The sequence below is a fragment of the Mercenaria mercenaria genome, chromosome 13 (assembly GCF_021730395.1).
Source record: "Mercenaria mercenaria strain notata chromosome 13, MADL_Memer_1, whole genome shotgun sequence".
NCBI classification, from domain to species: Eukaryota; Metazoa; Mollusca; class Bivalvia; order Venerida; family Veneridae; genus Mercenaria; species Mercenaria mercenaria.
The window spans coordinates 79,516,404-79,531,989 of record NC_069373.1 but is presented as its reverse complement, the minus strand read 5'-3'; the positions used below and the strand labels follow the sequence as shown (position 1 = coordinate 79,531,989).

General features: G+C 34.7%; 1 protein-coding gene across 1 annotated transcript in view; it reads right to left on the bottom strand.

Moving 5' to 3' along the window:
* LOC123529137 (uncharacterized) overlaps positions 1 to 15,260 on the bottom strand; it is a 32,811-nt gene extending 17,551 nt beyond the window's left edge. Inside the window, exons 1-9 of the mRNA XM_045309355.2 lie at positions 15,236 to 15,260; positions 13,032 to 13,055; positions 10,395 to 10,568; positions 7,545 to 7,741; positions 6,802 to 7,019; positions 2,800 to 2,951; positions 1,901 to 1,924; positions 878 to 1,110; positions 330 to 411 (exon numbers count right to left, since the gene is read on the bottom strand). Of these exons, the coding sequence (XP_045165290.2) occupies positions 330 to 411; positions 878 to 1,110; positions 1,901 to 1,924; positions 2,800 to 2,951; positions 6,802 to 7,019; positions 7,545 to 7,741; positions 10,395 to 10,568; positions 13,032 to 13,055; positions 15,236 to 15,260 (1,129 nt within the window). The remainder of the gene's footprint in view (positions 1 to 329; positions 412 to 877; positions 1,111 to 1,900; positions 1,925 to 2,799; positions 2,952 to 6,801; positions 7,020 to 7,544; positions 7,742 to 10,394; positions 10,569 to 13,031; positions 13,056 to 15,235) is intronic.
* Between the last annotated feature and the right edge of the window lie 326 nt (positions 15,261 to 15,586).

Sequence of the window (15,586 nt, the reverse complement as noted above, 5' to 3'; positions counted from 1 at the left end):
CATTCAATGACATATCAAAGAAACAAACATATTGAATCAAAAGATTTTACAGTAAGGTGTTAATGATACATGTCAATCAACATGGAAAATAAGAAACTTTGAAGAACTAATTATAAACTGAATGGAGAGATTTGGTAACAAGGTTCTAATGACAAATGTCAATCACTTTGGCCTTCCTTAACTCTTTGAAGTTTGAGACCACCCAAAATTCTAGAAAATATACAAAATGTACATGTAAAAAATATAGATGTGAATATCACATATATAACAAACTAGTACAAGATAAACAAAGCGTACACAATAGACATTACTTTACTGTACACACTCACCGTCACAACAAAACCGTTCCTTTTGGTTGTAACTAACGTTTCCGCAACAACCAGTGTCCTGTTCAGGAATTAGCGGCTGAACCTTTGTAGAAAATATATATATTTATACATGTAATACCACGAGCCCCAAAGAAATGTCTTAAGATATGCAAAAGCATATTCAACGCTTTTGTTATGTGGCTCCAGGCTACAATAAAGGTATGTAGTTTTATGGAAGTTTTTTTTTCGATGTGTATACAATTGTACATTGTATTAACTTTAAATCGAATAGGCCATGTTTACAGAAGGTAATCTTAAATGTTGTTACAAAAATTCGTTTTTGAAAAGCAATACTTTTATTGGTTACATCTACAGTACATTTATATTTTTTAAACATTTCAGTATATACATTGTGCACATTTATATTTAAACATTTATTAGTTTCCAAATTTTATGAAACAGGTTCTTGTGAGAGCAGTTGTATGCTGAACTTTTTTCAAGACAAAATATAATGCCATTTAGATGTTTTTCTTCTGAAAAAAGCATTAAGTGCGAGCAGAGGTACATACCACGCTGTCACAACAAATGGAGTCTCTAGTGTCGTAAGACTCGTAACAGCAGCATTCAGTGAACTTGCCAGCAAACCTCGGCTGGAGTTGATCTTTGCAGCAGATATAGGTTTTATCATCGTACACTTCGTCACCGCAACATTTAGTGGCCGCTCCCCCAACCAGAGGGTAAACGGTTGATCCGCAGCACATTTGTGTTGTTGGATCGTAAAGTGTTTTGCCACAAAGGAATTCTGTAAATAGAATGAATTGTCATAACGTGTTTTTCTGTTTGCATTGTTGTTCGGAGTGACAATAACACAGTTCATGTCATATTATGATCTTTCAGCTTTATTTAGTGGAGTATGACCCCATGCAAAGATAATAATACGAGTAGAACCAGCAATATTCTCACACATTTCAAGTTGTGCCATTGGCACCTGAAATACATTGAAATGTGACTAATGTAAAAGGCAGAATGTAACACAAATGAATATTAATTAGGGCAATGGACAAGTCAAAATGTAACCCGGATAAATAATTATATTAGAGCAATGGACATGTAACCCAAATGAACATTTATTAAAGCATTGGACAAGTCAGAATATGTATTTATGAATAATTATGAGTCAGCTTGTCGGATAAAAAGAGGTATATGTACCAAGGCAAGATGGAATGATTGCAATTCTTTTCCAGATACTTATATATGCGAGGCTGTCTAGTCAATTACAAATCGCCATGTAAGGTGTGTCAGAAATTGTGGCAGCACAGAGTTTACAGGTATAGCATCAGTATATTCATGTACTGTTCCATATGTGTACATGCCATAATTAACATATGATCATGCCTTTGCGACCAATGTAGATCATGATCAACATGCACGTCCGTGCAGTCAGATCATGATCTGCACTGTTCGCTATTCAGTCAGTATCTTTTTGGTAAGCACCCCTTTCAACAGTTAATGGTACTTTCCAATTTGGAAGGACAAGTTCATTATAGAAATTTAGCAGGGTAAGGGTTAAGAAAAGAGAAAGTCAAACTTACTATCAACTGGTGTTTTAGGTTTGTCTGAAATTCACAAAACAAATAATGACAGATTCATGAAAATAACTTTCTTGCAATCATGTATTAAAAAGTATTAAAGCCCACGACAAGTAATTACAAAAGGTGGACAAACACGTTGATAGAAATGATGATATAAGCCGCACCATGAAAAATCCAACATAATGGCTTTGCGACCAGCATGGATCCAGACCAGCCTGCACATCCGCGCAGTCTTGTCAGGATCCATACTGTTCGCTAACAGATTGTCTTTGAAAGCGGACAGCATGGATCCTGACCAGACTGCGCGGATGCTGGTCGCAAAGCCACTATGTTGGTTTTCTCAAGGCGCGGCTCATATAAATGTAATATTACTTTGAGTGTGACAGAAAAATATTGCTATCATGAAAAGACTACTGTGCACCGAAGCGGAACCGAAGCTGACAGTATTTTTTCTAATGTTAGGGCGAGGGCATCAACAGTGATTTTGCAGCATTTGGATACATCTTTACTCTGACAATAACATCAGGTATATGCTAAAATTTACACAAACAGCTGTTCAGAAATTTAATTTAAAGAATGTTTTTACCATAAATGACGCCAAAACGTATGTTTTTATATGTAAACTGGGAAAAAAACTTTACAGCTGACAAAAATATAACTGAATAAAGCATCAGTTCTCAATTTTTCATTAAAAAAAAAGTTTTTATCAAGTTGATATTATAACAAAGCCAACTATTTCCTGTTTTGACGCTATGTATGTTATGATGTTTTACAAAAACTTCATGTTTTGACGCCATGTATGCTGTGATGATTTACTATAAATCTTGTTTTACAAAATGTGCCATGGCTATCCTCGCTGTTTTGATTCGGAATATATATAAACCGCATAAATTTGGTACCTGAACAAGTCGTGGCGAATATTTTGTCTACAGTGTTGTCAAGGGCGGCGTCAAAATTCTTGGCCTCAAATACGTTATCTTTGGTTGGATCCGATGCCATGATATTCAATTCAGTTTTGTTTACAAATGCACCTATACCAATGACAATTATCCTAGAATAGAATTAAAATGTGTTAGATTTTACACTTTTGAATGCCCAATATTTCAGTGGGAAGCAAGCCATTGAGGACATCAGAAACAAAAGTAACTTGTTATATTTTGTAGCTGACTATTTCTAAGATATATACTATGACGCCAAAAATAAATTCTTATAATTCTTTTCTTCAAATTTTGACTTAGGCCCAGATAAACTTAGTGCTGAACTATTAGACCAGTCAATAGAACATACTATCGAACAGCGATATGCAATATATAATTTCATCTACTGGGAATTGGTATACGAGGGTCATTCAATACGTGAGATGCAACTACTTAAATTCTATAACAGAAGATCTAAAATCTGAAGAAAAAAAAAAACTAAATCTAAATATGATGCAGCACGTAGAGGTTAAGCAAGAAGGAACTTGTAGAGATTTTTCTGTCGTGGCAGGTCCCTTATATATGACGTCACAGTATCTGTTTTTGGTAACAACATTTGCAAATGACATGAATATTGGCAGCATTGTGAAAGCTGAGAATAAATCAGGCATTCTATTATCAAAACTTTTTTGAGCTTTTTAAGATATATCAAATTAATATTTCTTCAAAATTCTTACGTTGCTAGGTAACAATTATTTCAGAGATACGGATATGTAAAGACAAAGTTTTTATGATTTACATAAAGCATAATATCATATAAAATATCTGTATTCTTTTACAGTGGAATTATATACAATGTCTTACGGCAACATAAAATTCCTGGCATACATTGTATGCCAGGCAGCAGAAAACCGTTAATGAAATTAAAGAATTGTTCATGCAACTTGACCTATCTGAGTTACATGAAGTGGTATGTAGAAGCTACTTAACCATTATATTTATTTGAGAATTCAAGGGTTTTATTATATATTCATCACTACTGGAATCAGGCCAGAAGGAAACTCTGGGTATTCTGTGAGAAACATGGTACCTAATGGGACAATACACTGGCCCATTTAAACTTGCGGTTCGGCAAATGTGCATATTAAACACTCTAACGTCCACCAGTCACTTCTTACCGTAGAGACATTCTGCGTAGTTTATATTTTCGTTATCGTAAATAAAAACTTGGATACACTACTGGATGCACATACCATTAAACATGGTTTAAACCCATGTAAAATATCCATTAAAATAGGAAAAACCATTAATTAACCCCATTAATTCTTGCATCACTTTAACTAACAGTTTTCACAATATTAATGGGTTACATGTTAAAATACCATTAAAACACCCATTTTAACCATGAATCATGCCATTAAAAATTTAGTTTTGTAGCTAAAATAGTTACTGGCTTTGAAAAACTAGTGAAATTCTGTATTTTTTTAATTTAACAGGATTAATCATGGCCCTTGAATTTGATTTAATACCCATTAAATGTTCAGGTTGTGTACGATTTCATTTAAGAGTAAACTTAATGGCCCTTAACAGTAATGTAATGCCCATTAAATCCTAAATTCTGTAAAATGTGATTCGTATATATTTTCTTTTTGGTTTTTGGCTTGCTCTCCTATTGAATGCTTATAATTCCAGTCTCATATTGTTCTAAAATGGACTTTAATCACAATAAATACATACTACGCACACATCATCTATAACATATCATGATGTTATATTAAGCTGCATTGCAGTTACGCCATTTTTTCAAATGTTTGGCAAATTGTGTTCCTACAAAAATCGGATTTATTTCAATGAAAGTCGGATGGAAACGTAATAATTTATTTGTTAACATCAATCTACAATATTTTGGTAAGTTAAATACGTATTGATGCATGCCACTTTTTCTGTTCTTTGTTTCTCTTGTCAAAATAATCAGCATTTGTATAAGAAAATGGGTGGGGTAACGAATTTACATTATAAAATGTGTTCAGACTAGTTTAGCTTTTCAAATTCTTGAGTAGAAACTAAAGTTTATAGAGAAGTGAACAGTACACATAATTGTGAAGATTTACAGTCTGATTTAAATTCATTTGGGGCATGGGCAGATCAATCGCTTCTTTGTTTCAACGAATCAAAGAGTCTGGTACGCTTAATTGGACTTGTGATGCAATCCCTCAAACATTTGCTCTTAGCTGTACAGTGCATGCATATGAGCACAAAATACTGAAGTAGAGCTAAATTGTGATTGCGCTGACATTGTCATCAACAGTTGCCTTTTGAATACACCTGATGCCTAATGTCTGTGCCAATAAAAACTTGGTCAGAATGTTTGTCAATATTATAATGTTGAATAGTTAAAACTACCCACATGGTCACTTGATCTATTAAATAGGTACCTGTTAACCCTTCTCAGTACAACTCAATACAATACAATATCCATTTATTTTCTATTTCATATGAACATATGACAGAATATTAGGATACAATATAAGAAATGTTTGTATGAGGCTGTTACATGTGTTTACATTACAAAATAATAAGAGAAAAAAAGAAGAAACAAATATTCTTCTAGCATTTTACAAAACAGTACATATGCATAAATACTATTACATGTGTATTAATACGTAGTTTAAATCAATATGGCAAATATTAATATGAAGTTGATTATCTTAAGATGTCTAATTCTGAAGGCAAATTTTCATGGCCCTTAATTTGATATACAATAAAATACTATAAACCCATTAAAATTGAATCTGACATATTTAATGAGACCATTAATCAATTTTTTAATAATTAACGGCCATTAACAGAGTATTAAAAAAATTAATGGCCCCATTAGTTCTTACTAATTAATGGGGAATTAAGGGGTAATTTTTTAATGGCACATTAATTTCATGCCAATTAAAAATTTTCATGGAGTTTTAAGGAGCCTGTTAACTTATTTTAATGGTTTATTTTAAGCAGCTTTTCATGGCCATCAAAGTCATTTTTAATGCATGGCATTAAAACTATGGTCATGAAAATCCCATTAAATAGTAAGAAGTAATGGGTGAATTTTAATGGTGACCTGTTAAAACTCTGTTAAAAACCTTTGAAAAAATTAAGGCCAATTTCATGACCCGTTTAATGGCATGTGCATCCAGTAGTGATAACTGATGTTCCGGTCTAGAGGACAGGACGTTGTGTATGATGTAAGCGAAACGTAAAGAAACCGAAATCGAATGTGAAATTCTCAATGTTACATAATAAAACACGAAACGATAAATGAAAGTCGTCTTAGAAATGACTCTTGATGTGAAAACATACAGAGGTACACATCTGTTTTGATTAGTTAATTTAAAATGTTCGTAGTAAACATTCATGTTGCAAATACACATACAACTCTTAACATACATTGACACATCAGCCAGTCAGAATGTCTATAGAGAAAGGGCCATAATTGATATCAAACCAGTCCAAAAGTTATCGATCGTGATTCTATATTAAGTTTGATGACTGGAGTTAAATTCTGATACATACAGATCTTACCGAGATTGTGTTAGATATTTAGCTGCACGCAAATTCTTTCTATCTTAAAAAGGGCTAAAATTTGTATCAAGTTCGACCAAGAGTTATCAAACTTGTTTTATTTCAGTAATGACTGGAAAGCATTTTGTAAAACGGTTTCAATCCAATATCGTATACGAGTACATCTGTTACCGATAGTTGCTTGAAAAATTTCAACCGAATTTTCGAAGTCGAGAATTTGTATGAGGGTTCGACCAAGCCAAAAGTTATCCATATTATTTATGAAGGTTTGGTGACTAGGACACCATGTGTGAAGTCTCAGTCAAATATATACAATGGTTGCTGAGATAAGTAAAACTTTAACCAATGTGTGTCGCCTACGCCCGCTTGAGTAGAACAGCTCTCGCTGTTTTATAAACAGTCGGGCTAAAACAATACCTTATGCCTTTGTCTTTAGCAAGGTGGGCTTCTTCTGCTGTCACAGCGGGATAGTCGGAAGCGCCATCTGTCATTATAATCAAAATATTCGGAACAGTTGGTCTATCTCCTTTCTTCGGTACGAACATTTGCTCCCGGACAGTTTTTATTCCGGCACCAGTATCTGTACTTCCAGGGGTGTACTGGATCTTGGCTATAGCATCAACTAGTTGATCTGGCTAGAAATACAGAATTAAAATGAATGTATACAATTCAGCGGACTGATTGAAAATAGAAATAGCACGTCAGTTAGCTTAAGTCCAGTTGTTTTTTGTTGTTGTTGTTTTTTGTTTTTTCACTGTCTACATACGCCGGACTATGTTGAACACTAGTCTTTACTGTCAATGTTGAAACGTGAAAAGTTATTTGTGTACGAAAAAATGCCAATTTAACCCCTGGTTTAACCGGCCATGCGTTAAAAATAAATCTAGTGTTTTTTTTTTTCAACTAAATGACACACCACGCCAAGCGTCCTTTTACCGTATTACTGTTTGCCTATTTTTAGTTTTCTCCAAATAGTCACTACAGATTAACCAAATATTTATTTACCACGGTTGAATAATTATAAACGTTGTCAAGGAACAGACATGTGCATTTCCATCTAGTGCAATACGAATTTTGATTTCTGTCAGTGCCGTATTTATTTGTGAAATACATACCTTATTTCAAAAGATTAGTTTCAGATAGATAAGATGTTATCTTACTTTTTTATATTCATCCAGGTAGAAATTGGGGTATGTAAAATGATTGTATCTGACGCTGCCAATGCGCACTGTGTCTTTACCGTCCGTCTGACCTGCGATTTGCATCATGAAATCTTTTATCCTTTCAAATTGCTCTTCATCCAGACTCTCCGAGGAATCCACGAGGAAAACCACATCGGCTTTTGACATCCCACACTCTGGAAAGAAATGTTGCTATGGAGACCTATTCATTACGTTACTTGAAATCCGCGATACTTTTAAACAAGAAATGTCGGCGTTGGTGGTGATTTAATGTACTGCAGTAAAGATGAAGTACAGTCCCCAGCACGTTGTTTCCATAACAAATGCATTACTTCTTGACAAAATTATAACGCTTTACAAAACAGAGTTCGAATATGCCTGTGCGATCTGAAGGCATCGCCACAGTCACAACTCAAGATAAGTTCATATTTTCATGCCGAGTAATTTTCTCTTGAAAATTGCACTAAACCTTAACAAATCAGCATAGAAGCATTATAGAATTACGTCTCATGTAAAATGTTTGAGTCTAGTTTAGACCGAACGTTTACCCCAAAATAGTAAACTGTTACGCGCTGTGATACTCCATTATAACACATATTACAAAGACAAAATTTAGTTCTTTTGAAAGTGCAATACTACAAACTCTTACGGATTTTTTGTCGAAATTATTCCAATTATTCCTGGTTGTTGCATTAGATGCAAAAAGACAATGTGGTAACAGATAAAACCAATTTGCTAAATTGATGGCTTTTGGATTTTTGTGTATAATTCAGTAACCAGGTAAAATTTCAAAATAGTTCACTAAGACTTTGTTCTTCGCGGTCTGCTTTACAATTGGCTGTAATTATTCTTTTACAGATAAAATTGCAAAATTTTGAGAAAAATATCGAATTAAGGTATAATGTAGGTAGTGAAATGCACATCCTTTTACTTGCATATGTTCACATACATCTTTAGAACATAATTATGACAGAATTATTGACGTTATTGTTACCACTTAGTCATCTTTTATTTTTATGAAAATTTGCATGTAAAATTTTGAGTAAAATGGCTGCCACTGTGGCGATGCCTTAAATTGATATTGTATTTCTGACACCCAGAGCGACCGTTAAGTACACTCTACAAATTTGGAGTTCGTAACTAAAACACCAGTAATACAGTAATCTTTTGTGCTTATCAGATAAACGTTATTTTAGACAGTATCTATCGTATCTGTGTAATACTGTTGAAATGTATAAAAAACGAAATTTTTGTGATACAATGTATTTATTTCGGTCAGGTCCCGCTGCTTTTATTGGTTGGGTAATTATGAATTTACAACTTTTATTGGTTCTTTAAGTAGGTCAAAAGTTTTGACTTAGCCGGCTACGCCGAAAAATGGTAATTACTAGTATTGATTCATATTGTAAAGTCAATTCATTTCCGATGGTAAATGATGAAGCCATAATTATTATGTTCCAGTCGTAAGAAAGAACACTCTATTAACAGTGAAAACATATTATATCATAATTGTAATTTACTATGTTCCCTTGATTTTGTTAATTAATTATTTTAACATGCACGAAATCACAAAATTGTACTGTATATAAATTTATATAAATTGATTTTACATGCTTTGTTTAAATTGAATGGCTTACTGTAAATTCCAATTGTAATATTTTTCGATATTGCAATTAACTAAATGAATTTAGCTTACCAAAATTGGATCAAAACTATTTCAAGATAATTGTAAAAAAGAGTTTTTCTTATTATAATCCACGCAGTTCTTCTGAATGAAAAACAATAACAGCTTTAACAAGTTCTCAAAAGGAATCTTACAAAAACCTGTACATAAAAGAAACCGCCTGGCTAAAGTTACAAAAGTCGTCACTTTAACGGAATTAACTATAAAAACAAATATGGCACTGAAATATATAACAAAATAATAGAAAACTTGTAGGAAGTATGTAAAAAAATAACGGTATGTTTATCATTTCTAAAGTGTCGGGCAAATGTACAATGTAAACGTTTCAAAATAGTGAATTTGATACGGATTCTGAAAATGAGCCGCACCATGAGAAAACCAATATAGTGCATTTGCGACCACCATCCAGACGAGCCTGCGCATCCGCGCAGTCTGGTCAGGATCCATGCTGTTCGCAAACGATTTCTCTAATTGCAGTAGGCTTTGAAAGCGAACAACATGGATCCTGACCAGACTGCACCAATGCGCAGGCTGGTCTGGATCCATGCTGGTCGCAAATGCAAGTTATGTTGGTTTTTTCATGGCGCGGCTCAAATACGTTCAAGGGCGATTTACATACAAACATAGCTAATTCCATTCTGTACGAGTACTAGTTCGACTGGAACAGAGGGACAGAGCGAGAGAAACACCTCAGAACTGAAACAACATACAGGCCTGTTCGGCTTACTTAGCCTAACTCTTTGTGAACAGACAGTCTGGTTCTTTAACGTGCTACTGTGTTGCATCGATTCACACTAAACTGTCTTTCTGGAAGAAATCAATACTGTCCTCTTAGTAACATGGGAGTCACTGGAAGTTCGTCTCAGAAATTCCGGGGCCAAATGCCTGAACCGGGATTCGAACCCTGGATCTTCAAATCCTGAACCTCTTGACTGACAGTCAAATGTGTTACCACTAGACCACCGGATATATTAAGTTTATATAAATAGCTACGTTCTCAAAATTTATATAAAAAGGGTGGTAGTGGTGGTGGCGGTAGTAGTAGTAGTCACTATAAACGAGCTATGGAGTAAGGAAGTTGTCAAGAGGTGTGTCTGCTGGGGCGGGGAGCAGGGATGGAGTGTAATGACATGCAAGCTACGTACTGCAACAGTCTGAATCCTGTAGTCTAGGTGGCCTCGGTTGGATTTTTCCATCACAGCAGATGAGATTTGTTGGATCAAAAGTTCCTTCATCTCCACAACAACATGTTTTTTCACCAACACGTGGAAATTTTTTACCCGAGCAACATACTTCTTTCTGTGGATTCTGACCGCACCCTAATAGAAACAAAGTATGTATTATCAAAATATATACAAAATCAATAAACTACCAATAAAAAAAGACATGTTGTGTAGAAACATTATATTCTCTTGTCGTAATACAAACCACAATACATCCTCACACTCGCTCAATGTCCACAAAGCCTACCTAACAAATACGAAGAAGAAAAAAGACACTAAGGTGCAAAGCGAAACCTATTACGGAAGAGCATTAGTGCCATGTGCGTTTTTTTATTAACTCGAAATTTCGAGTTACTAACTCAAAATTTTCCTGTTAATAAAAAAACCGCACGTGGCACTAATGCTCTTCCGTAGAAACTAGTGTGAAATATAAACCTCTATATTTTCACTTCTTCTTTTTGTAGTTTTGAAATTCTTAGTCAATGGGCACCATTTTCGGAACTTGTTAAAAAAGGAACTTCGTCATGCTGCATGAATTTGATACTGGAACAAAAGTATATGCTGATCATTATCAAATCTTATTTAAAGAAAATCGAGAGATAACTTTTAACATATGTGTATATTCAATACGTGTCTGAAAAATCTTAATTCACAACATAAACCTTTGATGCCTGAGAATGTCCTTCACGTTAAAGTCAAGATATTTTATTGAGAAGTGACATGTATTTGATGCAATTTCTTCTGTTGGAAAATGATCGTCAAAATCAAATTGTGAATGTTTCTTTTTTTTTAAGTTTTGTTTTAGCAATTATATCAAACATCAAATTTCAAAACGTGCAAATATGACAAGGCCCGGAGTATGATTTCTACTAGCCTATTTATCCGCGACACCGTCAAGATATCTTTTTTTTACAGAAAACATAAATCATGTTATAACTAGTATAAAAATCGGATACATGATTTTTCGGTTGAAACTAAATAGATATGCACACGGACCTAAATGGCATGCAATATTTGTTGAATAAAATGTATTTTACAGGACAATATACAAATTAGTTTAATGCTATTTTATTGCTTACGTATACATGTATATACAGAAAGAAAACCTTAAGGATTGAGAATTTGCCGGTGTAATGAAGTATTTCGACCCCCATAGAATAATGACCCCCCGGTCATTATTCTATAGAAAAAGTGACCCCCGGTCATAGTATTATTACCTCCAGATCATAGTACTATGACTCCCCCACGTGAAGTAAACTGAACCTCACGAAGAATATTGACTCCCATAAAAAAAAACGAACCCCGGTCATTTGGTCAAATTTAGTGATAACTCATGTATCTAAGGCCTAATTGCTGCATTTTATGCCCCCACTCGGGGGAGGGGGGGGCATATAGATTTGCCCTTGTCCGTCCGTCCTTCCGTCCTTCCGTTTGACCATTAGCCCCAGATACCATCACTTGACACAGAAATCAGAGCATTCCGCAACGGGAAAAGGGATTCTATTTCTAGACGCTGTATCTTGGTGTATACATTTTTTTTTCAGGAAAATAGCAATTCACAATACGTTCACAAAACACACCAGTGTCAATAATCCCTGCAAACTTCGGTATGAAGTAATTCTTCAGAAGAAAACTGCACAAGAAACTGCTAGCATAGAACTTAGTATTAATAGAAGTTGCAATACTTAGCAGTGACAGTAAAGTACGGTAGCGGCAACAATAGAAAGTAGTAGTAGTAGTAATAGTAGAAGTAGTAGTAGTGGCAGTGGTAGTGGCAGTTGCAGCAGCAGCAGCAGCAGCAGAGGAATAAGTGACAGCAACAACAGCAGCAGGAGAAGAAGAGGTAGATGTACAAGACGTATTAGTGGAAGCAGGTATAGTAGTATCAGTAGTAGCAGTTGTAGTAGTAGAAGTAGTAGTAGTAGCAGAAGAAGAAAAAGTACATGTAGTAATAGCAATAGAAGTAGCTGCACCAGTAGTAGTAGTACAATCAAAATGTTAACTATTGGCAATGGAGGGTATTAGAGTTGTAGATCTAGTAAAATTGTCCGTTAGGTTTGGTGGGGATCACTTTTTAATAGATATTATCGTCGAAAGTCTTTTTAGGAGCCGGTGTTTTACACGGAAAGAGTAACTTTTTTAAATAGAATAATGTCCGGGAATCGATATTGTATGAGAGTTCGAATGTAGTAATTTCGGCAGTGAGTATTTTACATGGAAGGAGTCACTTTTTCTATAGAATAATAACCGGGGTCGTTATTCTATGAGATTCGAAGGGAATCATCTTTAGGAAGTCAGTATTTTACTTGGAGGGGTCAGTTTTTCTATAGAATAATGACCGGGGGTCGTTATTCTATAGAGTTTTCAAAGGAAGTCAGTTTTTTATAAGGGGAGTCAATATTTTACAGGAAATGAGTCATATTTTCTATAGAATAATGACCGGGGGTCGTTATTCTATGGGGTCGAAATACTTCATTACACCGGCGCATTCAATGCTACAGTTTCTTTTCCTTATTTAAATGTTTAGCGAGATTAAAATGATGAAAAAGGAATACTTACATTCAAATTCTCCTCGCGCTTCCTCTGCAAAATAAAAATGTACCTTTTACATAAATGTAAACAAGATACGCGTGCTTTACTTTCACACAAAATACAAGAGATAAAATAGGAACTTGATATTTCTTGAACTATATTACAGCTTTTCGTGTTTGGAAAAATAGTCCTTTTTTTAATATCCATACTAGTGCGTGAAACAGGCCCCGTCGTTGAGAATGTTTTGGAAATAAAATCTATTTAAGCAACATAAAAATTATGGACGCAAGATTATAAGAATCGTTCACTGGTTGATAGTGCGGATGGAAATATCTGGTTCGAGGATAACAGTTTAGGCGGTAACAAGGTACTGCTGAACTACTGCAAAACAGTTATCCTAGAACCGGATATATCCATCCGCACCCTCGCCATATTCTTCAGTACATCTAAGAAACAAAGTAAAACGAATTATTTTCTTTTAAGCACTATTTTATTACAGTAGCGTATGAATGTACGGGATGTGAGACGATATTTTCCAGCTGGCATGTAAGGATATATTGAAGCTTTAATTAACGTTACTACGTTGCAGAAAATCGTTCGCTTTCTTCAAATATTTGAAAAATATTGTCGGCAGAAAAAAACAAAGAATAAATCATTGATGTTTGTTGTTGATGGAAACGCCCGGTTTTAGTGGTAACTCGGCAGGGCCACAGTAACTCTTGAACAAGATATTTCAATTCACACCTTCAACCAGTGAAGGATTCTTACACCCTTAGGTTTTTTTCAGCACCGGCGGAAACACGGAAAAATCCGATCAAGAATCTTTCATCTGTTGAAGGTGCAGACAGAAATAGACTTGAGGGTAACTGTTTTTCGGTTACTCGACAGGGTAAACAGTTACCCAGGTCCCAAATATTTCCATCCGCACCTTCAGCTAGTGATAAATTATTTTCCTTGCATGCCGTATTCTTCAAATAATACATAGAAGAAATAACGGAAAATGAATGCTTTATTTTAGGGGCTATCTTGGCATAGTAGCGTATGAATTTACGCATTCATTCTTAAATTACAGCACGTGAGTCATCTTACACCCCGGGGTGCAGAACGAGCTTTTCAAGCATCGGCGAAAACACGAGAAAATCCTGTCTTGCGTGCAAGAATAAGATTCAGGGAATAAGGTAGACCTACAAACAAGAGAAAACTCTTTCAACGATATGGTCACGAATAACATAGGAAAATCGTGCTTCAGAGGCACGTCAACAAAGGTCTCGAAAAAAAAAATTCTTCCGTTATACAGCTTTATGCTCATCAGGAAATCATGTCCAACAAGGCAAATATGCGGACATTGCTGTAAGCAACATGAAGAGATAGACTCTAACATTTTCATTGATAGAAATACATAAAATAAAGTCTAGAAATTGATTCCCAAGTCCGTCAAATCAACAAAATTGATTTCACAAATGTGCAATGTATGATAGTTTTGCTAATATCAATAACAGAAATTTTGATATTTAATTCAAAGTTGTGATCCGCAAAGAATGTCAACTCTTGCCTTGGGCTAGTACTTTAAAGCAGAGATATTTATTAGTTTACTTCCCTTGCAGTTACACAATAAAGTAGAAAACGAAAACGGTTTAAAACACAATAATATACATTTTTGCACAACAAAATCGTTTAGGATTTATTAATATGTGTTTGATTTAACCCTGAACCACTGGTTCCTATGATTTTGTCAACTTACTTATGGTAAAAAATAACTTTTAACAAGCCGATAATAAAATGAAATACCAGTAAGTATTTTATAGTGCAGATAATACAGTTTTGCTTGTATCGAAATGTCACAATAGAAGCACTTTTGTAATACAGAACACCTGGTAGGATTAGTAAAGGTGCAATTATATTGATCTCTTTTTCCTATGCCTACTGAACATGTCAACTCTTCATAATGCCAACAAATGAAAGAAAAAAGAAAGGCATACCTGTGTGATTATGAGCGATCACTGTTCCTGCGAAAATAAAATTTTAGGAATTATTTCAAACAAAGAAAAATTATAGCCTTAGAATTATAATAATATCGCAATGATTTTTTTTATTTTTATTATTCACTGAAATTCTTTATCTGGTTGTATTATCCTTATATCACTTAAATATCGAACATGTGCAAAAATATACTACAATGTTATTTTTAAAATCCTTACCCGCCGTGAGAAAAATTAACAAGAGTAACCCACCAAAGGGGTTAGGTCGAAGAACCATGGCGCCTCACAGACAACCGAGAAAAACACTCTCTCTACCCGTTTAGTGTCCCAACCGCCGCTGTTTTATACCGGACCTTAAAATTTAAAACGGGTGATACAGAATATGTTCACGTCCGGAGCGGCCCCAGCGTTCAGACGATGTGAACTTCAAGTGAACAACTTAAACCAATTGTTCAGTAATGGAATTTACAATGCTAATTACTTAATTTGTAAGCTAGGCGCTGATTGGACGGTTGGAAATTGTCGTAAACGCAATTAAACGTCAACGTTTTAGATACAGCTGCTGCTACAAAATATGATATATTTGTTGATAAACGGTTTAGC